Genomic DNA, 27824 nt, shown 5'->3' with positions numbered 1-27824 from the left:
TCATATGGTCATCGAAAGAGGAAGAAGAAGGAATAGAAACTGGGGTAAAGCCAGTAGGCCTGTGTTCAGATCGCAGCTTTGGTGTTCAGCTGAAGGGCAGTCAGGTGACTCTATCTCTTTGAACACTGCCCAGCCCCGCCCCCCGTGTGTGTGTTTGGGGTGGGGTGGGGGGTTCGCACGCTCGCGCCCCTGAGCCTGTGGAAATCAGGAGAGGTGGGAACTAAACTTGGGCCCTCTGCAAGAGCAGTACACACTCTTCTCAACTGCTGAGCCATCTCTTCAGCCCTAAAGAGATTTTTATTCATCTGTAGAATACCCTTCTTGGTCAAGGGAGGTGGCGTACGCTCTAATCCCAGCATTCAGGAGGCAGAGACAGGCAGCTATCAGTGACCTGGCCTGGTGATAAGTTCTAGGTCAGCCAGGGCTACATAGTAAGATCATCTCAAAACAAAGAAACAGAAAACCAGAACCCTTCTCTAGGGGTCAGCAGCTGAGCACAGGTGCATGGCCCTGGGGTTCAGCCCTGCAGAGAACAGATTGGATCTCTTTGGATTATTTCCGCTCCTACTGGGATATGCACAGCCCTCAGTGCTAGTGGCAAATAGGAGAATGCTATATTACAAGCCCTTCACTCTCAGGAAATGCCTTCTCTGAGTTCCTGCATCAGCACAGAGCGAAGATTATAAGGGAAGGGACTCCTCTTATTCTGTGGGACTGTCTGAAAATGTCCTTCTCTTCAACACTCCCTGTTGCCCTGGCCCAAGCCTCACACTTATTGGGGATTCCCTCAATTTCCTTCACCCCTCATTTTATATTCATAGAATACCAGCCCCTTCTCTCCCCGGCCTTTTTGGTCCAAGTGAACCCTTCCCCTGGTTCTCTGGCTCCCGCCCACCAGTTTTCTTTCTTTTGTCTGTCTTCTACAGTCAATATCCTATTATGTGACAAACAAGCTGAACTGCTCCCAACCTTGTCCACCCCCCCATCTTCCCCAGCCTTCACTTCCATCCCTCCCATTCTCACTTCCATCTAGCTTCTGCCATATCTGTTTTCAGCAGAGCTTCTTCCAAGGGCACTGTGACCTTCTCACTCTGCCTTCTCATCTCCACGGCATTTGACACTCTGGCCACTCTGCCTTAAAACTGCTCTCTCTCTCCTCTCTCTCCTTCTCTCTCTCCCTCTCTATCTCTCTCTCCCTCTCTTTGGTTTTCCAGATAGAGTTTCTCTATGACCTCTAACTGTCCTGGAGCTCACTCTGTAACTGTCCTGGAGCTCACTCTGTAGCTCATTCTGGCCTTGAACTCAGAGATCCAGCTGCCTCTGCCTCCGCCTCCCAAGTGTTGCTATTAAAGGCTTGCACCTCCACCACTGAGGCTGCCGCCACCACCGTCGCCACCACCACCTGTTTCTAGACATTCATTTCCCATCTCCTCTACCTTTTCCTCATTCTATCCCAGTCTCTCTCTCTTTTTCACTCTGCTTCCTCCTCACCGTGGTCTCCCCATGATGTTCAGCTCTTCCCTCTCTTCCCTAGCTTCTCTGTAGCCCTAGATTTTTCGGTTTTAGGCTGCCCTCTTCCTCCGCTTCCTCCTCTATGTCTTCTTGTGCATGTCCTGGTGTGTGTGCCCTCACATTCTGCTTGCAGAAATCATAGGACACCTTTCAGCCTTCTGGTTTTTCTTTTCCTTTCAAGACAGAGTCTCACTGTGTGGCTTTGGTTGGCCTGGAACTCAGAGGTCTGACTGCCTCTGCCTCCACAGTGCTGCACCACAATGACTTGTGCCTCACATCTTTTGAGGTAGGATCTCTCTTTGTCTCTGTTTTGGGCTGCTGGCCTGTGAGCTGAGCTTCCAGGAGGTTCTCCTGTCTCTGTCGCCCATCTTATTTTATGTGTATCGGCATGAAGGTGTCAGATCCCTTGGAATTGGCATTACAGACAGTTGTAAGCTCCCATGTGGGTGCTGGGACTTGAACCCGGGTCCTTTGGAAGAATAGACAGTGTTCTTAACCACTGAGTCATCTCTCTAGCCCCTCTGTCTCCCATCTTGGCATAGACTACAGTAGTATATCACTGCTTCAAAAAAATTTTTTTTAATGTGCTCCTGGGCTTTGTATTTGAGTTATCCAGTCCAAATTTGGTGACTGGCAAGACAAAAGTCTTCTCACCAGGCACCCCTTTTTACCCCCCACAAAAATATAAAATAAACTTCCCCCTCTCACGCCTAGACCCCTCAGAGAAGACACAGAGTCAGGATTGATGCTGAATCTTTTTTTTTTTTTTTAATTTTGCTTTCTTAAAGCGTGAGCTGAGCTGGGGGAGAAAGCAGTTTGGCAATTAAAAAGGCCCAGCAGCTTGGGCAGCGGCACAGGGAGGCCAGGTGAGGGTGGGGTGTCCCTCTGTCCCAGGCCAAGGGGTAGCAAAGCCTGCACTAACTTCATAAAATACAAAATAAGGGAGAAGTGACGGGAGGAAGATTTGTAAAATACAATATCTTAGGGGGTTGGCAATAATAAAAAATAAGGTTCATTATTTACAAACAATTTCAGTTCTTGGTCTCTGTACAGTAGGAGGTGGGGGTGTGTGTGTATGTGTGTGCATGTGTGCATGTGTGCTTGTGTGCTTGTGTATGAGGGGCCAGGGACAGTGGTCGCATTGGTCATGGGATGGTCCAGTGAGTGGTTATCGGAGGAGGACGGATGGCTGTGGGAGGAAGAAGTGAGGACAGAGTGGTTGGCCCAGGGGAGCAGTCCAAATGTCTGGGGACGTGGAGGGAACCCAGCCGCAACGGGGACTGGGAGTGCTGGGGAGGGTGAAGACCCTTTCTTCTGGGGCAGAGGGCCCCGGGGCAGGGGTGTGAGCTGGATCTGGGTCAGTGAACAAGAGAACGCCTCTTCCGGGTGCCAGGGTGTCCGTCCTGTGTCCTGGGTCTTGGAGTGGCCTAGGAGAGTTTGATGGTGGTGTTGGGGCCCACATCCCTGGGGAGAGAAGAGGATCCAGGGGTGAGTGTGCCCTCGGGGACCCAGTGCTCAGCTGTCAGCAGCTGTGAACTGGTCTAGACCAGGGACCCTCCCCCCGGAGAGATGTGGCCGAGGGTGGTCTAGTCGGAAACCCTGGAAAGGAAAGGGCTGGGCCTCTGCTCACCTGTCATGAAACCACTCCTCGGGATGGGAGAAGCTGGGGCTGGTGCCATTGTCATCGGTCTCCTCTGGCCAGGTGTCACTCAAGTACTTTTTAGTCTCGTGGGTGCTGTCTGCATAGTCATGTCGGAGGTGGTCCTGGGGTCTCGGCTCCGCTGGATCCCCAGGCTTGAGCTCCCAGCCTTCCGGGGGCTCCGAGGGCAGCAGCGCACCTGGGCCATCCTCCCACGAGCCTGCTCCGTCATCGTAGAACAGTAGGCTTCGGGAGGGCACTGGGAAATAAAAACAGGACTAGCCACGGCTGCTCCTCGGTTGTCCCCTTCTGCCCCAATAACCTTATCCGCGCGCTAGGCCTGACGAGCACAGGGCCTGAGCTCCCGCAGGCCATTAATTCATACGGAACTTGTGAACAAGACAGTACTGGTTTGCTTGGTGAACACTGGGATTTCTTCCCCCCCCCTTATGGAACTAAAGACTGAACCCAGAGCTTCTTGCATATTAGGCCAATACACTATAACCAGAATATAGAGCCACTTTGTTCTCCCCCAAACCCCCCCGCCCCAGCTCTCACCGAGTTGCTCAATCTGGCCATTAATTCATTTTGTAGCCTGGGTAAGCCATAAACTTATACCCTTCTGTTTCGACCTAAGGAGCTGGAATCACAGGCCTACACCATGAGGACCTGCTGAGAGCTGGGTTCTAATTCTCCCGTGCCTCTTACTTCCTGGGACACTTAAGGGGAAAAAAAAATTTTTTTTTTCTCTTCTAGGCTAGTTCACCCTTCGGAGAACTAGCAAGGGCAGGAAACTGGAGGTTTCTTGAACACCTGTGCCAGACAAGCAAGGCCCTCGGCTTACAACAAATTGAAGCTCACCAAAGCCGTGGAAATGATGTGTTTTGGGCCCCCGCTTCCCAGAGTTCATCATCAAGGGTCTCCTTCCTGACTCTGGAGTCTGCGCCTGCCCCACGGCTTCCCCTGCAGGGTCTAATCTATGGGAATCTATGGAAAAGGCGGCCCTGGCATTGTGTGGAACTGCAGTCCGGAAACCAGTCTGCTCATGAGCCACCTCCTTCCTCCTGCGTGACTCTGCCCTGCCCTGGGCTGCTCTCTCCTTCATGCCCTCCCTCCCCCTCCCTGGCTCCTCTTCCTCAGCACCACCCCTCCTCTTCTGTGTCTGCTTCCTCTCCTCTGGCCTTGATAGACTTGGCGCCCCTCCCTGTCCCCCCAACAGCACTCCCAGGGTAGCTTCCAATCCCCACCTCCCTCAGCCCCCCTCCCAGCTCCTTTCCTCCCTTCCAGGCCCTCCGTGCCTTGCTCATCCTCCCTCCTCTTCACATACTCCTCCCTTCTCTACCCTCTCTCTGACCTCTCAACTGTTTCCTCTTTCTCTGTGGCCATGCCAGATTCATGCTTCTGGCATAGGAAGGGCTGCTTGGAAGTTCTTCCATGAGTCTACCTGAAGTGGCCTCTGCCTCTGAAAGCCACACTGTTCTTAGCTGTTCCCTGTACTGGCTCTCCCCTAGCCCTGTCTCTCCCTGGTCAGGAGCTATTCCAGAAGGCAGGGAGAATGCTCACCTACTGTGCGCCAGAACCACTGCACTGTACACGGGGAGCAACTTGTGGGTTCCAGAAACCAACATCTAGAGAGCCCAAGATACATGCCCTGGGCAGGCTCTACCACATCAGAAGTGACTGAAGACTGACACTCATCTGCTGTCCCGGGACTAAAATACACACCATGCTCGGCTAATGCATTAGAACCACCGCCACCCTCAAACATGGGAATTAGAGCAAGAACACAACTGTCCTCTAAGGCTGCCTCCTTCTCCACGTCACGCCAAAGGGTCTCAGAGAGGCAGACTTAACAGTCTGGTCCCAAGTCTACCAGTAACACTGAGATAAAGGGCATTGACCCTCACTGGGGCTCAGTTATTCTATCTGCAAAATGAGAGTGTGGGATGAGATGTTGACCCCAAACTTCTATTTTTAATGTGTATGGATGTTTTGCCTGCGTGTGCATCTATGCACCACTTGTGTGCTTGGTGCCTTTGGAGACGAGAAGATGACATTTGACCCCCTGGAGCTGAAGTTACTTACAGGTGGCTGTGAGCCACCACGTGGGTGGTTAGAAATCAAACCTGGGTCCTCTGGAAGAGCAGCCAGTACACTTAACCCCCAAGTCATCTCTCCAGCCCTCCAAACTTTATTGAGACAGGGTCTCACTATGTAGCCCTGGCTGACCTGGAACTCCCAGGGTAGACTGGGCTGGTCTCCAACTCAGAGATCCACCTGCCTCTGCCTCCAGAGTGCAGGGGTTAAAGGCCAGTGCAACTGATATGGCTCCTCCCTTGAATCTGGCTTCTAGCCAGAGTTTAAGAGGCACTCACTCTGACTGGCTGCGTAAACGCTGTCAGCTGCGATAGGGTCTTCCTTCACAGTCTTTGAGCTGGAAGAGAATGCAGGAAGGCAGGGCACAAGGGAGCCCAGGACCAGAACGAAGCACAAGGCTGCCACCTAGTAGTGGGCAGAGAGCAACCGTCAGATCTGGGGCAGGGCAGGCCTACAAGATTGGCCACCCACAACTCTCCTCGCCCCAAACCGCTGAATGCAAGAGGCTCAGTCCTTCCCCCCAAAGCCCCCACTCCCCACCCCGCCAGCCGGCTGCTTTCTAGAAGTGGAGACTCTTGCTCTCCTGGAAGCAGACAAAGGCTGCTCAGGCCACCCTCAGCCCAATCTAGAGGACAGCATCAGAGAGCAGAGGGGAGTTTCTGTGTGGTTCTCACCCACTGGGGAGAGAAGTCAGGAAGGGAAGAAAGGGGAAGGGAGGGGTGTGACTGTGACCAGGCGGAGGGACATATTACCACATCACGGTCTCAGTCGAGAGTCCCTGGGGAGCTCCAGTGAGGCCCCGCCCTCAGAGTGTCAGAGGCAACAAGTGCTCATATGGGAGGCAACAGACTAACGGAAGAGGCAAACAGAGGCTGAACCTATCCTAGGTGTCCTCTGGGGGTCTGGGAGCCTCCTTATCACCCATGCCAAAAAGAACCACACTCCCCAGTACGGAGAAGCCACTTTCCCAAGGACCTGCTTCACTACATTCAGTGGTGTCAATCCCACATCTGTTAGAACCGGCCTGGACAGGTCACTGGCCCCTTCAGGCTCTGCTCACTGTCCTAGAGAGCGAGCCTCAAGAAGAGCAGTCCCCTGTGGCCTATGTGCTAGAGAGCAGCACCTACCATGAGGCAAGTGCCAGTCTGAGTGGCTGCCATCTTGTAAGGTCTGGAGATCTTGCTGGTGACCAGGGTCTGGAGTTTCTGCAGCTGCTGGAGCAGGGTCCTGAGGAGGGCACGGGAGTCAACATGTGGCTCAGGCACAGCGGCCATGTCTGCATCCCAGCTTTTCCTAAGAAGCCTTGGCCGGCTCCTGGCTGGGCCCCCATGCTTAGGCAGCCATTGAGGACAGGATATAAAAGGTCACCTCCTGCTTGGCACCTCTGCAGCCTGGCTTGGGGACCTGCCGCATGGTGGGAAGCTGGGTCACCCTGCAGAAGCTTAGGGGGTGCATAACTGGCTCCCGACTCTTCTCAGGGAAGGCTGCATTTCTTTTTCTTACCCAACACCAGTCACATCAACATTCCTCCTTTGCACCCCACAGCACCCTGAACCCACAAGAAAGACATTTGGCACAGTGCAGTCACTAAAGGGTAGAAGCTACTGTTTATGTTAATTTTACCGGTGTTTTTGCAATTATTGCAACACCTGTAACACGTTAGCTTTATTTGCGGACATCCATGTCAATCTTCATTGCTAACTGAGGGCAAGAAGTAGGTACTACCCAGCGTGGAATCCTTGTTAACACACACTTGTCAACAGTTAAGTTAAAGCTGCTGCATTCCTCCACTCAGCTGTGCTCATGCAGTTCCTGAAGTGGACAGCAGATGGCGAAATAACCCTTCAGCTCTGAGATACTTAGGGCTAGAGGTAGCGAGGTGAAGTTTGAAGGCTCCGTTCGTACTCTGATTGGGTGGAGTCGCGGGTTCTTTAAGCCAATCAGGGTAGTGATTGGCTGGGTCAGAGGAAGCTGGGTCAGAGGAAGGAAAGGAAAAAAATACACAGGAAGGACCTGAGGTGGGACAGGAGCCTGTCTGGGTACAAGTTCAGGGCTGGTCCTGTTTCCAAAATTTGAACACTCGGCAGGGCTAGGTGGTGAACGCCTGGAAGAAGCCTTGGATTGGACCAGGCACTCAGAGGGCGGAGGAAGGAGGGTCAGGAGTTCAAGGCTAGCCTCAGAGATATGAGTTTGCAGTCAGCCTAGCTACCTGAGAACACGTTTCAAAAACGGTGATCAGCAGGGAAAAGCACTTGCCAGCAAGCCTCATGGCTTGAGTCTGTCCCTGGTACCTACAGCGTGGCTGAAGAGAACCCTCTGACCTGCACAGGGCACCACAGTTTGCACACACACACACACACACAATAAATAAGTAAATGTAACTTAAAACTTTTAAAAAAAAGTGTAAACAGACAAAAAAATAAAAACAAAACAGGGGAGCTTAGCATAATGGGTAAAGCATTTGCCTGGTGTGTACAAAGTCCTAGGTTCAATCCTCAGGATTGCTGACAGACCGTGTCTTGTGTTAGGATCCTACCAGACACTGCTGTTTGGGTTATTGTAATTACTCCTGGAAAATAACATTAAGCACCTGTGGGTTCATGGCTCGGGGCACTATCCAGAATTCAGAACAGTATCGTGAAAGAGACAAAATCAACCAATGAACACTCTCTAATGCCACATGCCGTGTTGGTTTTGGCTGTTGTGTCTTACAGAAGCTCACATCGGTTCTGTTAGACAAATGCTGCCATCGTAGTTCTGTCTCCAAGGTTACTGAGAAACCAGCGAGGTTCCCAAGAAACAGCAGAGTCCCAAACAGCAGCAGAACGGAGCGTGAGCCTAGAGCCCAGAGCTGCGGCTTTGGGCTACATGCCAGGTAGCATACCGGTTTCCTGACACTAACATTTCTCAAACTCGGTGCAATGGAGTCATCCAGGATACTTGTTAAAACGCAGTTTGGGATCTGAAAAGATGATTTAGAGGGTTCAGGGCTACCCCCCCAATGAATCTGGATTTCCAGCACCCGTGTGAAAAGGCCAGGCATGGTGGTGCACACCTTTAATCCCAGCACTCAGGAGGCAGAGGCAGGTGGATGAGTTCGTGGTCAGCCTGGTCTACTTAGTGAGTTCCAGAACAGCCAGAACTATATAATAGAGAGACCCTGTCTTAAAAAAAAAAAAAAAAAGGAACAAAGGCTGGGGCATGGCTGCTGTAACCCTGATGTGCTGGGGGTGGGGCAAGGAACAAAGGGCACAGAGCTAGCCTCATCAGTCAACCCGTGAGTGTCAGACTCAGTGTCAGACCCCGTTTTCAGACGGTAAGGTGGAGAACAGTCAAGGAAGACCCTGGATGTTGACCTCTGGCCTCTTCGTGCGCGCATGTGCTCTCGTGCCACACACTACGTAGACTCTGGGCCAGCAATCTTGGGAAAGTCCAGAAATTCCTGATTTCTCACAAGTTCTCAGGCCACGATGGGGAAGTGCTGTGAGCAGCAGAGGTCTAAACCAGCCAGTTTAGCAGCCACGGGAAGAACATACTGAAACACTGACTGAAGGGTTTGGAGAGGTGGCTCAGTGGCTAAGAGCACTGGCTGCTCTTCCAGAGGATCTGGGCTCCGTCCCCAGCATCCACATGCCAGCTCATCACCATCTAGAACTCTAGTTTCAGGAAATCCAACGCCCTCTTCTGGCCTCCGTGGGCTTTACATGCATGCAGGCAAAACATTCAACACACATAAAACAACAAACCGCAGCAACACTGATTGCAGCCAGGAACAGAAATCCTACAACTGAGGAGGTAGAGACAGAGGAATCAGGAGTTCAAGGCTCCCCTTGGCTACGTAGCGAGTCTGAGGCCAGCCTGGGTTGTGTGGGACCTTCTCAACACAAAATAAAATCTACACAGACAGCGGGTCCCTGCCCCTGCAGTAAATGATTCAGAAGATGTAGCTCTGGGTCTGAAAACAAGCATTTATTTCTTTCTGTTTTTGTTTTGTTTTGTTTTGTTTTGTTTTGAGACAGGGTCTCTCTCCAAAATTCTGGCTGTCCTGGAGCTCCCTAGGTCCTAGGTCAGGCTGGCCTTGAATTCACAGAGATTTGCTTGTCTCTGCCTCCCAAGTACTGTGCTTAAAGGCATGTGCCACCATGCCCAGCAAGAGAGCTTTTCCAGCACGTTGAGAGCTGATGCTGATGCTGATGCTGAGCAGCGCAGCTGGGAGGTTTCTGCCCTGCGCTGTCTTACTTGGGCATCTTACCAGCCTGTCAAATGTCTAGAGTTATGTGCAGGTAAGGACAGCCAGGAAGCCAGGAACTGGCAGGACATGAGGGCTCCCAGACACTGGGGTACATTTGGGGGCATCATTCTGATCTGTTATCTCTCAGCTCTCCTGTCTCCCAGAGCCAGCCGAGGCCTTTAGTGGGGTAGATGGGACACAGGGGTACCACTCACCTGTTGGCATTCTCCAGGGTTTCTACCTTCTTCCACAGCTCATTGTTCTCTGATGTATATGTCTCCACCCTGGAAGAGTCAAGTAGGCACAGGCTCAGGACATCCTCACCGACTCACCGGCCCCCACAGTCAGGGCCTACCACCACCACGCTGCTCCAGCAGAGGCCAGCGCAGCGAGCGGGGTCCTGGCCTTCTGAGACACTTACTTCTTTTCTAGACATTCCACATACTCCTTCTTCTTGCGGCGGCTCTCCTGGGCCGAGATCTAGAGGAGGAAGTTCCAAAACAGGGGTTACCTGTTTCCACTTCCTAGGTAGGTGGTCCCAGTCTCAGGGGACATCACCAGGGGGCAGAGACGGCTTTCAGTGGAAAGCTCCCATAGTCCTGGGGTGGCTCCAGCCTTACCTTGTTCTTAATTTTCCTGCGCACCCGCTTCAAGGCCTTCTCCTCAGCCTTGGTGAGGGGGAGTTTGGTGGGGATGGGGTAACCCTCGGCGATCAAGGTCCGCTTCTCCTCTTCTGTCAGGAGCAGTGGCCCTGACGTCCCCTGTAGTTTCTGAAGAAACCAGACAACCCTGGGTTCAAAATCCAGCATTACTGGGGACTATCTGTGTATTCAATTCTCTGAACCCTTTGGTTCTCCTCCTTGGAGAAGAGGTGGGATCTAAGTCCAGTAACATGTATCATGTCTTGGAATGGCTTCAGGAGGCCCCTTCACTAGAATCCACAGTCTCTGAGCTCATTTGGCCAGCATCCCCTAAACAGCATGCTCCTTCACGTCCCTCCCCGCAATCTCAATTAGGAGGCTCCCTGCCCTCCCCAGGGTTCAGGGTCTCTTCCATGTTGCCTCCAAACAGCGCTCCTTGGAGATAGCCCGGGTCACTCACCAGGGCACAGAAGTGCCAGGTTCTCTCTCATCTTAGTTTCCTAACAGTGTGTCTTCTAGGCCTTCTTGAACCTTTTCTTTCTGCCTTTGATTTCTATTCATCTTGAGGCAGAACTGAAAAACTCCCCCTCTTGCCCGGCAAACAGGCGCCTCCCTGAATCTGATGGGCTAAGTGTCAGACTTGGGGCTCCCTGACCCTCTTCACTGGTCAAGGCACTGGGTGAACCTATTCATCATCTCACCTTCGGGGTCAGCCCACCCCCCCTCGTTGCTTACGTGAGGGGCAGTGAGGAGCGGAGAGGTGGAAATGGCCGTGGAGGAGCGGGCCATGGGCCGGACAGGGCTGGAGGGGGGCAGAGAACGGGGACTCTGGGAGCCGTCACTGTCACTGCCGTGGCTGCTGGGGGGTGTTGGAGGCATCTGTGCGAGGTCCTCTGCAAAGAGTCGAGGGCTAGGTTAGTCAAACTAGGTTAGCACCCCGTCTCCGCTCTGACATCAGAACAGCTGAACACAGGCTGCGCCAGCATCCTGTCGCTGCAGGAGATGTGCTGATGGGCTCTGGACCTCAGCTGGAGTCTCGGAAGCTCCTCGGCAGTGCCAGAACACACCTGGCACCCAAAAAGTCAACTGCTGAGCACTGCCTGTCTCAGCTGCTGCAGTCTTGACGAGGCCGCCTGCTTCCCCACTTGTGGCGTCACAGGATTCGGGTTCTCTAAGCTGTGTCAGCCCAGAGGGGACTAAGGTCTCAAACCAGAGCAACGAAGCTTAGGCTGACCAGCGTCCTCTCATATCCTTTCTCTGACTCTAAAATACGGATCCAATTTCAGGGTAATAGGATGGGCGGGAACAGGATGAGTGGATGGCTGGGTGGAATGACGGCTGGACTCCTAGATGAATGGATAGGTGCTAGACGGAAAGACAGAGGCGTGGATGCCTAAGCGGGAAGATGGTAAATGGATGATAGTGGCGTAGGCGATGGATGGATGGAGGAAAAGATGACCAGGGAATGCAAAGTAGCTTTCGGTCAGTGAGCGGATGAAAGGAGAATCAGCAAGCGCAGTGAGAGGGTTGATCGAATGATGGCAGTTGAAGAGTGAATAAGGAAGGGATGGAAGAGGGAATAGATCAGGAGCGAGGACTGGGAAGGTGAGACCATTTGGGGCAGGAGTGGGAGCTCTGAGCGACAGCGGGGGTCTGGACGAAGTCGACCATCTGTCCGTGATCGGAAGGTCTCTCTCTTGCACACACTCACCTGGTGTCACCTTGAGAAACTGGCTCACTTCTGGAGGCTCCGCTTTGATTACTGGCAGCTGAGTCATTTCTCCCGGGGCCTGAGGAAGAGAGACTCAGCTCCGTCTCCTGTCCCCTCTCCTCATCGTGCACTCACCCTCCTCCCTCCCTCACACTGGAGAGCTGCCCTGCGTAGCTGGACAATGGCTGGCCTCAGGAGTTCTAGGGTCAGCCCAGACAGGTCAGAGAGGGGAGTTCTCACACTCGGAAAGGCCACGCTACACCAAAGAGCAGAATGGTGGCTCCACAGTGCGGGTCAGAGCTGCAGGAACAGAGGGCCACGCGACCTTCCACTAACTATGGAAGCCAAGCAAGGCTTTGTATGTGGTTGCCATGAGCACGGGATGTCATGTTAGTCCCACTGTAGCTGCTGGATGAATGAGAACAATAGTTCAGGAGGAATTAATTGGCCAAGGCCCAGAGAAAGCTGCAGAAGCTGAAATGTGACGTGGATCCTAGGATACAAGAGTCAGGGAGTCAGGCTCACACCAGGAGGCTTGCAGCAGGGAGAAGACCCGAAGGGCTTCAGTGAGGCCTGGGTGACACCGTGCGTGTCACATTCGTAACAAGTATGTGTTCCTATTTACTAAACCTCCAAGGGATTGTTCTGGATAGGACTTCAGGAACATGTGTGGTTTTGTACATGTGAACTCCAACATACGTGTAGGTGGTGGTCTCTGTGAGGAGGGCATGACCCCTGGGACTGTCTCCCCCTCCCCCCCCCCGGGGTCTGCTACCTGACAGCAGAGATGTGGAGGCTCTAAACAGAGGATGGTGAGGGAGAGCCAGGGAGAGAGCGCAGGATGGCTGGGAGCTTGGCCATTCCCTGGGCTACCCCAGTTCAGAGTCAGCACTACAGTTCACCTATCAGCGCTACGGATGAGGGACAGGAAGGGGGTGTGGGTGGCGGCAGCTTCCGGTGGTGGTTCCGACGGTTACAGACTGGCTCCTGTGCCCTGCTCTGGCTAGAGTGGGAATCCTCCATCCTAGCGTCTGACAGGCCAAGCTCATCTGCATGATCTGAGGCTCAACTAAGCCCACAATCTTTCATTTCCTTCTCTGCTTCGGTCCCTTCTTCCTTTGGCTGGGCAGGGTCAGCCCTGCCGGCAGGGAAGGGCCACCTTTCTTGCTTATGTCCATCCACTTTGAACAGGTGACCTGGGGGGCCAGCAACACCCCCCCCCAGCCTAGGGATTACTGCTTGTTTTTTTTTAAACTGTAGAGTTTTAGGCCTCGTGGCTTGCACCTATTTTACAAAGGAAGTGAAGAGAAAAAAAAGAGAAGCCTGGAACACAGTAAGGAACCAAACCTGACCCAGCAGAGCCTCTCCCAGAAGCCAGTGGTCTGAGCCTCACTCCAGGCAGGTCTTGGGTTTACAGCTGTTACCTATACACTCTAGAAGTGGATGTAGGGATTTTCATGAGTGTGGGTTATCAATCTAAATACAGTCTAACTAAAATACAACATCTTTTCTTTCTTTCCTTTTTTTTTTTTTTTTGCATTTACATTTCTCCAAATCCTGAAACTTAAAAGGAGAGGAAGTACACTGGGGTAATCTCTTTTTCAGACAGCCTTCACTTTGAAACTAACCCTTATCTCTCCCTGTTACCCTGTGAGCTTTCTCTGCTGCAGGGAGGGCCCAGCATGCTTGGAGGACACTGCTGCTTGTGCCTACTGGAGGATGGTGAAGGAGTGGTCAGTGTAGAGGCAGACCCCAACATTTCCAGTTCATGGAGCCCTGAGGTTCACAGTCTGGGACACTGTGGGTCACTTCCTCCCTCCCTCAACCCCTGTCCATAGTCCCTAGGCTCACCTGGTGAGGGATGGGCAGCCTGGAGATGGGGCTGAGGCCCAGCAGTGGTGGGGTGGCCATGGCGGCAGCAGCAGCCATAGCAGAGGAGGCGGCCAGGGGGTCGACAGGCAGCTCCGGGCTCTGCTCCTGCTTCACCATAATGGAGCACAGTTTGTGTCCCAGTGCCCAGGCTCCGTGTTCCACATCTGGGGGGAGGGTGAAGTGGGAAGGGTTCAGGTTCAGGGGGCTCCCAGAGCGGAGAGCTCTGACCTCCTCCTGCCTGCTTGGTGATGCCCTGGCCTGGGGAGTGATGTCAGAGTGCCCATCTGGAAGCAGGCAGGAAAGCCGGGGCACTCCTGTGAAGTGAGATGGGTGGACTGGAACCAGAAGAGGCAAGAGCATCGCTGTATCCAGACACTGGCTGAGCAGGCTCGCCTTCTGCGCCTCGACCCCTCCTGACCCCCCATGTGACCTTAGGCAAGCCGAGGGCAAGCCGTGTATTCTCTCCGAGTCTCTGCTTCCTCATCTTTACAGTGAGGAAATGGGGTTGAGAGGGTGGTTCTGTCTGGAACGGCTTGCTGAGCAAGAACGAGGACCTTAGTTTGGATTGCACCACAGCATATGTCTATCAGTTCAGTGATGCAGGGGAGGACACAGGAGTCCTTCAGGGCTTGCTCGCTAGCCAGACTAGCCAATCAGTGGGCTTCAGGTTCAGTGAGAGACCCTGCCTCAAAAATAATGCTGGAATGATTGAGGAAGACACCTGATACCCATCTTTGGTCTCCCCATGCATGTGAACACATATATGCACACACAAGAATACAGACAAGCACACATGGAAAGAAAGAATAAGGAAATGAACAGGACAGACCTAATAGGGAAATTTTAAGAATGACAAGTATAATGCTTGTGAACACTTAGCACAGATCCTGGCAAGAAGTCAATTAGTAACTAGTGTTAACACAATTATTGTTATACCCTGTTCAGCATCATGAGAGCACTCAGGACCAAGGATGCTGGAGTCAGAAAGGCTAGCAGGTAGCACAGCCTTGGCAGCTGTCCTGGAGCTACACCTCTGTCCAAGAGTGATGAGGAGCCACAGAAGGGCTTGACCATACCAGGATTCATAACTGTAGATTTACTTTTCATTATGTTACAATTAAGAGGGTGTGTGTGCCTGTGAGTGCAGGTGTCTAGGAGGGCAGAAGAGGGCACTGGGTCTCCTGAAGCCAGAGCTACTGGTGTTCGTGGGCCACTGAGATGGGTGCTGGGAAATGCAAAACAGCCAGGCTCTTAACCACCCAGCCACCTCTGCAGCCCTTGGATTCCTAACTTAAAAAGGACAACCCTGGCCCTTTCAGCCCCTTCCCAACCTGTGAGCCCCCTGCCAAGATGGCCTGAGGGCTAAGCAGGAGCTCCTGTTCTGATGAATGAGATCCAGAGAGTTCTGAAAGCGGAGGTATCCTAGCAGAGAGCTTACAGTTACCGTTGTGATTGAAAACATGCTTGAAAAAAAAAAACCATTGCCAGTGAGAGGGCTGTGACCTGACAGAGTTTGAGCCTTGGAAACCACACAAGGTTGTCCTCTGACCTCCACAGGTGATCTGTGTACACATACACCTTCATCCTACACACATGATGATGATGATGATGATGTGCAGCCAGGAAGGCTATGTGATCGGGGGCGAGCCAGTCCAGAGCAAGAGGGGAGTCAAGACATGTCCAAACCCTGAAAATGTCAGCTCTGTTTGGGGGTGGGAAAAAGGCTATATAAACCTTGGGGAGTAGATAGGGATTCTGGGTGCGAGTGTACATCACTGGCTGGGGCTGAGGTGCTGGGAATGCTTCATTTGCATGAAGAGGAATTCCAGGTGTTGCTGGAAGGAGAGTTTAACCTGAAGCCTAGCCCCAGGCCCAGAGCAGGGAGGGAGCTTTCCTACCCCCACTGGTCTCAGGACAAGATTTGTGGGGTTTGGACAAATCTTGACCTCACTAATAATAATGATAATGATGATGATAATAATAATGATAATAAATTGGAAAAAAAAAGTTTTGATAGCTGGAGTTCTTCTGGTGGTTAAGATTTGGAATGTGGCCATGGGAGTGGATGGCTGAGGCTGCTGTGTTGAAGACACCTCTCTTATGTTGTCCTATTTCCCAGAACTGTATGAAGGGCAGGGACATCTGTGCCCAGCCTCAGATTAGTAGTTTCACAGATCGAAGCCTCCTTAAGAGACGCTCAGTTGCTTGCTGCTTTGTCACGTTTAGATGTGAATGTGAGCTGTGAAACCCAAGTATATAAAAGGAATAAAAGGAACCGCTGTGAATGAGGGCTGAGAAGATGCGGCAGGAGGTACTGGAGGGAGTTGTAAACGGTGCAGGGGAGAGAGGCAGAGGATTGAACAAAGGCAAGCAGTGGGGACAGAGAAGAAAGAACTTGGAAGGAAAAGGTTTTTTTTTTTTTTGGTTTTTTTTTTTTCCTTTGTTTTTAGACGAGGTCTCAAGTAGTCCAGGCTGGCTCTGAACTTGCTGTGTAGCTGAGGTTGACCTTGATGACCTTGATCCTCCTGCCTCCACCTCCCAACTACCAGGATTACAAGTGTGTGCCACTGTGCCCAGTTTATGCTGGTGCTGGTGTGTGTGTGTGTGTGTGTGTGTGTGTAACCCAAGGCTTTATCCATACTGGACCACCACACGTGACATAAGAAACAAAGTTCAAAGGGTCAGTCTGCAAGAGTCAGTGATGGGAACTCATGGAGGTGGGGGGATGTTTAGGTTTCCCCATGGCAGAGTCCACCTCTGAGCGTGTAGTCATGTAGTGGGTCTTTTGGCCTCACCCAGGCTTCAGGGCTGACCTGCCTCAGTCCTCTACTGGTAGGCACTGGGTGCCCCACCCCACCGGGCATTATTGGCCATGGCTGCAGTAGTAGGCACGAGCCAGGAGGTCAGCTTGCAGGGACTGGTGTGGAGGGGACTCCGAGGTCCGTTATGGGAGTGGAGGGAGGTCAGTGGCTGCCTGGTTTCACCTTATTGGCCAAGCTCCTCCCTGCTGGAGCCTGAGAACTCAGCCCTAAGCCACAGGCAGCCCCTAAGGCCCAGGAACACCCACAGTCTTCCCAAATTACAGGGCCAAGCTGTGGGCGTCCGGGAAGCTGCCCCCACAAAGGGCCACAGACAAATTGCTTTAAAAATAGACCTGGGGTGGCTGAGGAGTTGCTGAGCCAGCCAGCAGGGTGGGGGAGATCCTGTCATCCACCTGTCATCATTAGCCATCATGGGATTTGAGGGCCCGTGTCATAGCCCTGCCCTTCCCAGGCTGGGGTCCAAGACCCCAGCAGCTGCTGAAGTTTGGTGAGCAGCTGGGAGCCCAGCAGTCAGAAGCCATGGGGCATCCTAAAATGCCAGAAGGTGTTTCTTCCTTCTTGGCAGGGAGGACAAAGAGCAGTTTCCATTCTTGGAGAGATTCTGCAGCACAGTACACTCTAAGACCACAATGCTCATGAGCTACCAAAGACTCCAGGAAGGTACTGTGCTCTCCCATGTAACAGATAGGACAATCAAGAACTTATACCCAAGGCCACTGCCCTCTGGAAGGCAAGGTGAACAAATTCCATTTATTGTTCTAGCCACTCATAGAATTAATAAGGCTTTAATGTACACTCAAAAAAATCAGTGACTGGTTGTTGATATATATCTTGTTAGGCCCAGAGCCTATATATATATATATATTTTAAAGGACTTTTTCCTTAGATTAAAAAATTATGTCTATGTACGTGTCTGTGGGTGAGTATTGTGTGTGTGAGTACAGGTACCCTCAGAGGTACTGGGTCTCCCTGAACTGAAGCTGGAGTCACAGCCCTAGTCAGGTGCTGGAACTGAACTCAGTTCTTCTGCAAGAGCAGCATGTACTCTTAACTGCAGAGTCATCTTTCCAGCTCCTATTCTCATCCTATAATTGAGGAACTGCAAGTCCTGAAAGGTTAAAGACTTTATACAAGGTCACCCCCCATAAGCTGATGGGAATTCCAGGATGTACATCTAATCCTGTTGAGTTCTCCAGCCAGCAGCCTTTGCTGTCCCTGGAGGCTGGTAGACAGCAGGGGTGGAGATTAGAACCAAAGGGCTGACTGTAGCTTTTTATTCTGCATCTATCCGCTTTCGTGAACTAGACAGCTGTGTTTTCCTGAAATCGTCTTCCTTATGGGTGAAACAGGGATTATAAAAGGATTCCTACCTCGCCTGGACATTGTGCAGTACAAATGAAACAGGGAACCTGAAGGCACCATGGACACAGAGAGTGCTCTACACACATTTACTGCTGTCCCCACAGGTAGATGAAGACACTGAGGCTTCTCAAGGCTAAGAGACAGATGCGAGGGGTGGAGCAATGACTCAGTGGTTAAGAGTGTCGGCAGCTCTTTCAAAGGACCCAAGGTTCAATTCCTAGCACCCACACAGCGGCTCATAACAGTCTGTAACTCCAGTTCCAGGGAACTTACCACCCTGTTTTGCATGTATGTGACTAACATACATACATGTCAGCAAAACAACCGCAGACAGACAATAGAAACAAATAAATTTTTAAAAGAGACAGGTCTGTGGTCACTCAGCCAAACAAACAAACAAACAAACAAACAGAAAACCAACCACAAAAACTCAAAAAGGACTACCTGTCTTAGAGAAAAGGGTGGAATGGCGGTATTTTGAGGTGGGCAGTGTGGTCTCACTTGGGAGCAGCTTGGAGGCAGATGATGAGAGATGGAAGAGAGGGTTGTGACACTGAGGCCCACTTCAGGAGCGAAAGCTGAAACAGGGCTCGTGAGTAGTGTTTCCGGAGGATGTCAGGATGACAAGGTTTTAGGTTCTTTATGGTTTGTCTATAGTTATGATGATAGATTTGTTTATTCGTTGTTGTCATTGTGGGGTACAGTCTATGTTGTAACCCAAAGTTGCCCGGAACTTGCTAGTGGCCAGTCCTGGCCTCGAACTCACGATCCTACTTGCCTCAGTTTTTTTGTTATTCAAGACGTAGTTTCTCTCTGCAGCCCTGGCTTGTCCTGGAACTTGCTCTGTAGACCAGGAGACCCACCTGTCTCTGCCATCCAAATGCTGGGATTAAAGGCGTGCATCACCAACACATGGCGACCTTGACCTTTCTAGCTTCCTGTCTTAGTCGTCTGTGTAACTGAATTTCATTTTTTAAAACATATTTATTTATTTACCTATGAGTGCTCTGTCTGCATATTCACCTGCTCACCAGAGGAGGGTACTAGGTCTCATTATAGATGGTTGTGACGCACCATGTGGTTTTGGGAATGGAACTCAGGTCCTCTGGAAGAGCAGTGAGTGGTCTTAACCACGGAGCCATCTCTCCAGCCCCCATTCGTTGTTTTGTAGTTTGCGTGTTTGGAGACAAGGTCTCACTGTGTAGCCCAGTTGATCTCAGACCTACCATCCACCCAGCCAGCATCTCTCTATGTAGCTCTATCTGTCTTGGCATTCAGTATGTAGCCCAGGCTGGCCTCGAACTCAGAGATATGACTGTCTCTGCCTCCTGAGTTTGGGGATGAAAGGTGTGTACACCATGCCTGGCTCTTTTTTTTATTTTTATTTTCTCTGGGTATATGTGTCTGGGAGAATACATAGGGGCATGTATATATGTGTGTGTTTGTGCCTGTGGAGTGCAGAGGTGGGTGGATGATGCAACTCTTGCTCCATCATTCTTCAAATTATTGTTTGAGGCAGAGTCTCTCACTGACCCTGAGGTTCCCTGTTTCGGCTGGAGTTGTCTGGCCTGCTAGCTTCTAGGGTCCTCCTGTCTTTCGGTTTCTTCATCTGCATGCACCTGCCCCACGGTTCTTCGACCCACCACTACCCAGCTTTTATGTGGTCGCTGGAGAGCCACACTCAGTGGCAGGCACATTCCCCTCTGAGCCACCTCCAGCAGCTCCCAAACACTGCGTCTGTAACAGGCTGTCAGGGACACTGCTGTCTACGGCCACTCTTTGTGACCTGCTTGTTGGCTGAAGTCGGGGTACACCCTTTGAGAAATAGCCAAATGGGTTTGATTTGGGGGGACACCCAAAAGGCCAGGAGCTGCACCCTGCTGAAAGGAGATTGTGGGCTGCTGATCTGGGAGTCTCAGGTTGTAGATGCTCCCCTGCCTCCCCTCCCCCACCTCTGGTCCCCAGAAGCTTCCTTCCTCCTGGGCCCTTCCACATCTTACCTTGGGTGGTGTCCTCCATCTTGACAGGCACAAGCGGACTCTGGGGTGCAGAATCCCCACTCAGGGAATAGCTGTGCTCAGCCTGGATGCCTGGAGCAGGGGACTCCAGTTCCATGTCCAGCAGAGGGCTCTTCTCATCGAGCACAGGGTCATCAAAGAAACTGCTGAACAGGTCATTGGAGAAGTCCTCCATGTTCTCCACAAAGTGGTCCAGGTGCTCCGGGAAGTGCTAGGGAGGGAGGAGGAACCTCAGTGTGGCATGGAGAGGGGGTACAAGTACCGCTGTCATGACACCACTACCCTCCCGAGACCAACGGCACCAGCTCCAATGATTGTTTCTTTTCTTTTTTTTTTTTAATTTTTTGTTGCTGGACAAGTGGTGCACACCTTTAGCCCCAGCACTCAGGAGGCAGAGGCAGGTGGATCTCTATGAGTTTGAAGCCAGCTCAGTCTATATAGTGAGTTGCAGGACAGCCAGGAGTCTGTAGAAAGACCTTATCTCAATATATATATCGTCATCATCATTGTAGTGTGTGTGTGTGTGTGTGTGTGTGTGTGTGCGCGTGTGTGCGTGTGTGTAGACATGCTTGGCACAGCTTATGTGTAGAGGTCAGAGGATAATTTTGTGAGTTGTTTTTATCCTTCCATCTTTATGTGGGGTTGGAGGATCCAACCAGGCTTCCAGACATGTGAGACAAGTGCCTTTACTCACCGAACACTTGCACCAACTTACTCCCCTGTAACATTTTTATTCATTTAAAAAATTAGGATCTGGGGAGATGGCTGAGCAGTTAAGACCACTGGCTGCTCTTGCAGAGGACCCAGGTTTGGTTCCCAGCACCCACGTGGTGGCTCACAACTATCTTTAGCTCCAGTTCCAGGAATCTTATGCCTTCTTCTTACCTCTATAGGCACCAGACTTACATACAGAGCATATACAAACATGCAAGCAAAACACTCATACACATTCTATAAAAATAAACAAATCTTACTTTAAAATAAAGATGGATGGAACCCGAGAAACCAGGTTGAGTTGTCCATAAACACACACACACACACACACACACACACACACACAGGCACATACACCACGGAGTGGTGCAGACTGACAAAAGTCACAAATAATGCCTATAGGACATGGGGAGGGTAGAAAATGCAATATGACAAGAGCCCAAGCCTTGCTGCCTGGGACAGGGAACCTTGTAACCCCATGGTTCCACCTACCTTGTTTTTTGTTTGTTTGTTTGCCTACATGTATGTCTGTATACTTTAAGTATGCCTGATGGAAGTCTGAAGAGGGCATTGGATTCATCGAAACTTGAGTTACAGATGATTGCAAGCCCACAGAAAAAGTGCTGGGAACCAAACCAGGGTCCTCTGCAAGAGCAGCCAGTGCTCTTAACTGCGGAGCCATCTCTCCGGCCTTTCCCACCACCTGGACTTATGATACAGGCCTGGACCTCACCGAGCAGGCCAGGCTAGTTAACTCTGCTGGTCTGCTCCTGTGTCTGCCTCCCTATTCTGAGATTATAGGCACAAGATACCATGACTCTTTTCAGTGAGCCGAAGGGATCTAACTCAGCTCCTCACAAACTTTTACTGACTGTAAAAGTAGGGAATGGAGAAAGCCCTAAGGGGGCGAAGTCTCGAGTGAATGTGAATTTTTGCACAGGCAGAGCCCACATCAAGGACTTCAAGACCTCAGACCCATGTGACAACTGACAAAGCCTCAAGAGAAATGACAGTTTTTTCCTCAGGAGTCCAAGCATGAGAGTTTATGAGTTATTGATCAGCGTGTGCAAAGACTAGCAACTTCAGCTCCCTCCTCCTGAGTACTTACAGGCTGAGACTGTTCACCTGACACGGAGACCAGAGCAGCTAGCCCCTCCCGCTACGGGTGCCTAATAAATGCTCTGAGGTTTCAGATACTCTGAAGTTTCAGGTTATGGCAGTAGCGGTAGCACAACCCCACTGGATCCCTCCCGGTTTCACTGTATGGGTGTCTGTGTGTCTATCATTCTTTCACTCTTTCAACACCCCCAGCTAGAGTTTTGGGACTCAAGTCCTCCTGGTTGAGGTAACTGAGCCATTCCATAACCCACTACCTCCTGCTTTTGTTTTTATTTTGTGTAAATTAATTTATCTCATTGTTTTTTATGTATGCACTCTGTGCATGCCTGGTGCCTTTGAAGAGGGAACCAGAAGGGGCTTTGGATCTCCTGGAACTGGAGTTACAGATGGTTGCTAGCCTCCACACTGAGAATCGAACTTGGGTCCTCTGCAAGAGAAATAAGTGCTCTTAAGTGCCAATCCGTCTCTCCAGGCCACCTGCCTGATTTTCTTTTGAGACAGGGTCTTGTGACATAGTCCAGGCTGGCTTCGAACTCATGAACTTCCTGTCTGAGCCTCCTGAGTACTGGAGATACAGGCATCCTCCGTGCCCCGCTCATGCTGTTCCTTGTCCCAAGACATCAGGCTGTGGAGCCACCTCACCGAGGTTTGGGTCCTGGCCTCAAACCTGCCAGCTCTTGACACAGTCTGTGTAAGCTGTAACTGGTGAGTCACAAATGGGTTATGAAATCGATTTAGTGGGTCATGACCAGAAGTTGAAAAAATATACTTAGAAAAAAAAATCCCCTGACACACAGTAATTGTACATATCTATGGGGCAGACTTTGACATTTCATTACATGTGCCAATGCACAATGCCCAGATTGGGTTAATGGGGCATATCCATCACCTTAAACATGTGTCCTTCTTTTGTGGAGCGTTGGAAATGCTGACTGCTAGCTATTTTGATATATATAATTAATCGTTGTCAACCACAGCCACCCTACTGTGCTGCCGAACGTTAGAACCGAGTCCTTTGCCACTGTCCCCATGTCCCCACCATCCACCCTCCCCAGCCCCTGTTTTCCCTGCCAGTCCCAGCTCCTGGCTGCCACCATTCAGCTTTCTGCTTCCACCACATAGAGTAAGTGGTTTTTCTTTCCATCTGGGTCCTTCTGTATGCTAAGCCAGTGCTTTAGAGCTCTGAGTTATATCAGCTGGTCCTATGTCCATGTGGGCATTTAGGACCAGAATTTAAGAAAAAGTTAGCAAAGAGCAAAATAGAAGATAAGTAGGTAATATCAGAATGCACCACACACACCGAAGGGGGGGGGGACCTGGTGAAATGTTAATCTCTATACTTGGTAAAGATATCAAATCTCCTTTCTCAGAAATAAACAGACAAGAGCTTTGATAGTGATTGTGGGAAAGCTTGTTAACCCGTGTTTTAACTTCCTCTGTCAAGAGTGGGGCAGTTTCCACTTGCTAAGACTATTGTGGCAATCAAGCTAGTCCAAACAAGTGGAAGTTTAGGATAGACCCTCGCACAGGCAAAAGTCAAGAAAGGTCATATGTTAATAAAAACACTCCAGGGTCAGCACACAGTAGGTGCTTTTCCCCCCTTGAAGAGTCATAAATGTGCAACACAGTGTCACTACTGTTCATGAGTGCACCTGGGGGTTAGCTGGACAAGATTGAGTGGGGGTTGCTTCAGGCCCTGTATTCCCACCTGGTGAATGCAAAGGCCTGGCTCTCTGGGATTGGCTCCAGGAGCACAGGCACTGGCTTTCTGCATCCTCAACTCTTAGGAGCCTCTCCCATGAGGCAGGATCACAGTGCCTTCTGCTTCAGGATGGGGCTTAGCACCAGATGAGCTGTCTTCAAGGAACAGGGAACGAGCAGGGGTCTGCAACCCTACAGACCTGCCTTCGACCCTTAGCTTCACCGCTTGCTGACTTTAAAAAACAAAACAAAACAAAACAAAACAAAACAAAACAAAAAAACGTCTCTGTACCTCAGCTTCCTCACCCAGAAGTGGGAAATATAGTTCCTACCCCATAGCAAGTGGGGATGAAGTGTTGGTTAGAGGTGCTGCTTATGAGGAGAGAAGGAGTGGCTGTACTCGAAGCACTCAGAACAGCACTTGGAGGGCAGTAAGTACTAAACACTTAGTAGTTACTACTACGAGAGCAGCAGCCCCTGAACTCTGGGCATGAGCTTGGAACCTATAGAGGGGGTTGGTTTGAGTTTACCCTCTGACCGAGTGTGATGAGAGATTCCAGGACAAACGAGTCCAGAGACCCCATTGGTACACTCTGGGGTCCCCTTTCTTTTCTTCCAGGAATCATCATTATTTTATCTTTTTTGTTTTACTTAAATCTCCCAAAGTGCTTTACATATATTCTCCACCTCCTCTGTACCCTACGATGACCTTGCATTTCTGACTCTCTTAACCTCCACGGAGTGCTGGGATTGGGACCCGAGGCCACCCTTAGCAGCCGAGCCGCGCCCCCAGCCCCTGCATCATCTCATTTAAGCGACACCGTTCCTCAGGGAGCAAAGGTACTATTCTGCATTCGGTTGGTAGACAATCTGGGGCTCCAAGAGCCAGCCAGAGCCAGAAAGTGCCCATGGTCTTTTACTGCCCAGACTTCGCCAGCCACTACACACCTCTCCCTGTTTGGGAATAGCCTGGCGGCTGCCAGACTGTCCACTCCTGGAGGCCTTGTTCACCTGCTAGACACTCATTCAGTAGCGGTGCAGGGGCAGGGCCTTGCAGCTCAGAGCAAGCGTATTAGCTGTTCAGCAGCGCCTAGGTGGTCCGGTACAAAGAACTGAGGGTCTGAACTAGTCTCTAGAACAGCCGTGAATCCAGACAGAAACCCTTTAGGGCCATATGCTCCTCCTTTCCAACAACCAACTTCCCCAGCCAGGACTGGGAAGTCCACATCCGCGGCAGAACCAGGCCAGGCCAGCTGGGGGCGCTTCTTCCCAGCCAAACTCGGGGATGGGGTAGGGGGCGCTCTCCAAGGCTGCGGAGGGGCCCAGGGGAGGGGGTTGCGCAGAGCTGGAAGAGAGGTGAGTCAGCGGCCACGGTATTTCTCCAGCAGCTGCTCTGCAGGCGATAAGGGTTTGCCAAGCCCCTTCCCGGGGGCCTGGGAGAGGAGAGCCAGTCTGGAATAGGGGTCCTCGAAGTTTGCAGCTGCAGGAAGATCAGCGAGAAGGACCCCCTTTGGGGATGCCCAAATGATCTTGCTACGGGGCCTCAGTCGGCCGTGTGTTGTGAGGCGCCCCCACCCCACCTGCTACAAACAGCAGCCAAAGCTCAGCAGGCTGAAGCTTCCAGAGCGGTGGGAGCCAAGTGGAAAAGGAGGGCGGCCAAGGGGCAGGCAGGGTGGGGTGGAGGACGCTCCAGCGCTCCGTCCTCCTTGCCCAGGGTTCCTGGAGTGCTGGGTGGCTGGTGGTCGTGTCACATCGCACCTAGATCCATCTGCCTCTCGTGGAACACTGCCACCAGTAGCTGCTCCCTGAATACCGCAGCCTACTTCCGACTGATTTCTGGCCCCTAGCAGCAGCTCAGTTGTGCTTTGAGACAGCAGGAACCCGAGGAAGTTCACGGTCTACGCCCCTCAACCCGAAAGTCCAGAGATAGCAAGCCGTCGACCCGCAGTCACACAGCGTGTTGCCAGTATTCCAGGCGGGGTTCCCCGCAGCTCTGGGATGGAGCTGAGGCCAGGGGTTCCTCCTGTGTTCTCTGTACTCACCTCCCTCCATCCCCGCAAAGCTCACTTTAGGGACCTCAGACCTCCCCAGCACTGGCCCCGGTCGCTCTGGCCCGCTCTGCAGCCCTCTTCCAGCTCGCACAGACACACAAGAACCAGATTTAGGCTGTCTGATGGAAACTGGGGGTGGAGCTGGGGAGAGGAAGGCCGGGGGCCAGAAGTTCACAGAGGGTCTCACGCCAGAGTTTGGCGGGGGCCGTGTTCTGTTAGGGTGGGCAGTCTTCAGGGGTGCCTTTGGGGGTGGGAAGCCAGAGAAGGAGGCATTAGAGACATTTCCCTCCTCCTTGAAGATTTTTTTCCTACGCTAGTGCCAACATCAGCTCCTTCTCGGCCGCCACGCGCAGCCGGCGCCGGTTCCACTCTCTGGAAGGAGGGTCCCCCAGCCCCGCGGCTGTCAGGCCGGCACCCCGCCTACCCGGCCGCTGCGCCCCGCGTTGGCGCCGCGGCTCGGCCGCCCGCCCTTCAGATTTTTGGGGTGGGTGGGGGGGTCCTGCTCGCTCCGCGCAGCAGTTACGTGGCCGAGCCGGCCTCCTGCGCCCCGCCCCTCGCAGGAATCCCGCCTGCTCATTGGCGAGAGCAAAGGCGCTCCTGGCCAATGAGAGAAGCCTGCGAGCCACCGCCCGCCTGGCCTGGAACGCGGCTGCGCAGAGCAGGGTTCTAGACCTGGAAAAACTTGCCGGACGGGGGAGGAGGACAGACAGTTAGTGGTCCATCTGTCTCAGCTAGAGCTGAGACGGCAGTTCCTCAGCTTCCGGAGACCCTGATCAGTCGCGTGGCCACCCGCGATGAGAGGCGAATGAAGAGAGAGAGAGAGAGAGAGAGAGAGAGAGAGAGAGAAACTCACTTCCAGCTCTGCCCTCCCCCTCTTCCAGCAATCTTACCATGGGGGAGGGGGGCATGGATAGACCACAAGGCACCAGACCCTGGTGTGAGAGGGGACATTCCCAGGGCTGTACAGAATAAACTCTAGTTCCTCTCCGTCCCTCTTTCCTTAAACGTCCTCCCCCCACCTCCCAGGGGTCACCTCAGACAGTGAAAATATCTGGGCACAGCGGTACAGCCACTGTGCGCCCCTTTCCCCAGACCCCTGGTCCTCTGACGCCTGTATCCCTGCCCTGGTTTCTGCCCACGCTCTAGTCCAGACAGATTCAGCCTTTGCTGGGTGGGGTAGACCCAAGTCAGCCAGGCTGAGCTATGGGGTCAGGGGTAGGGGAAATCCCCAGTGAACATTCCTTCTGAGAGAGTGAGCTCTGGGAAGAAGTGGGAGGGGAATCCTCTCCCGTTTCCCTCTTTCTCCTCCCGGGGAGGGCCGCCGACTCCTCTTGTCCCCTGACACTCCGTCCCATACATTCCGGGACGGTTACTTGCCCAGTGACCACTAGATAATTGCCTCCACTTCAAGCCCGAAGGCTACCACTGTGAGTCACTGCCCTGTCGCGCGTGGGTGGGAGTTGCGTGAGGGGGACATGATCAAGAGTGCTGGGAGAAGTGGTCTCCTGGATCCCCAGTTGTCAGCAGACCCCCTTGTCTCTAAATTACCGTCCAGGTATTTAGGGGTCCTGAAAGACTAAAAGCGTGTCTTCTAGAGCTAGGCTGCCTGGCAGAAGGGAAGAGACACAGACACAAACTCAGGAGGCCCCAGATGGAGACCTACCTGGCTCTGCTCTGAGGCCCAGGCAGGGGCAGGTGGTGCACCTAGGTGTCACAGGCAGGAAGACTCAGCTCCCTTGTCGAGCCTTCCTGGGCCTAGCAGGGATAAAGGCTTCCTGGAACCCTCCTGGCAAATGTGGGGGTTACAGGGAGTCTGTTGTTCTGACCACCCTCAATATCAACCCTTCTCCCTACAGACCAAGGAACGGGTAGTGCTGGGTTCTCCTGTTTTTCCATTATTAAACTTGTTTTGCTTTGTTTCTCTGTGTAGCCTTGGCTGTCCTGGACTCGCTTTGTAGACCAGGCTGGCCTCGAACTCACAGAGATCTGCCTGTCTCTGCCTCTGTGAGTGCTGGGATCACCTCTGTGAGTGTGTGTGTGTACATGTGCACGTGTGTACTGCAGCACAGACCTGGGTTCGAGGGACCTTCCACCCAGGGGATCCCCACTTCTCTGACAGGACACAAGGAGAGACAGAGAGCAACCCCACAGCTGATACGCTGAGATTTGTCTTGTACAGCGTCCATCATATGTACACCGCCACCTCCTGCGCCCCAGTTGACACAGGTAGACCCTGTCAGGCAGTGACACAAGCCCAAAGAGGACATTCATCAAAGGAGACCAGATGGACACCAAAGGGCTGGGGAGGTGGCTCAGAACTGAGCACTTGCCAAG

At 52.2% G+C, this 27824-nt stretch overlaps 1 protein-coding gene across 2 annotated transcripts in view; it reads right to left on the bottom strand.

Annotated features, from left to right (window-relative positions):
- Positions 1–2254: 2254 nt before the first annotated feature.
- The window catches only part of Creb3l1 (cAMP responsive element binding protein 3 like 1), a 39904-nt gene continuing 14334 nt past the window's right edge, over positions 2255–27824 (bottom strand). The window contains exons 2-12 of one of the 2 annotated variants that reach the window (XM_021639294.2): positions 19888–20116; positions 13683–13867; positions 11832–11910; positions 10856–11013; positions 10100–10249; positions 9901–9959; positions 9695–9763; positions 6376–6475; positions 5527–5653; positions 3143–3410; positions 2255–2939 (exon numbers count right to left, since the gene is read on the bottom strand). In XM_021639294.2, coding sequence (XP_021494969.1) covers positions 2681–2939; positions 3143–3410; positions 5527–5653; positions 6376–6475; positions 9695–9763; positions 9901–9959; positions 10100–10249; positions 10856–11013; positions 11832–11910; positions 13683–13867; positions 19888–20116 — 1683 coding nt within the window. In that variant the 3' untranslated portion in view covers positions 2255–2680. Of the gene's footprint in view, positions 2977–3142; positions 3411–5526; positions 5654–6375; positions 6476–9694; positions 9764–9900; positions 9960–10099; positions 10250–10855; positions 11014–11831; positions 11911–13682; positions 13868–19887; positions 20117–27824 lie in introns of both variants that reach the window. The other variant, XM_021639295.2, reaches the window with a different exon arrangement.

Source organism: Meriones unguiculatus, chromosome 18 (genome assembly GCF_030254825.1).
Source record: "Meriones unguiculatus strain TT.TT164.6M chromosome 18, Bangor_MerUng_6.1, whole genome shotgun sequence".
Lineage (NCBI taxonomy): Eukaryota > Metazoa > Chordata > Mammalia > Rodentia > Muridae > Meriones > Meriones unguiculatus.
Note: the sequence above shows the minus strand (reverse complement) of the source record. Positions and strands in the feature narration are given on the sequence as shown.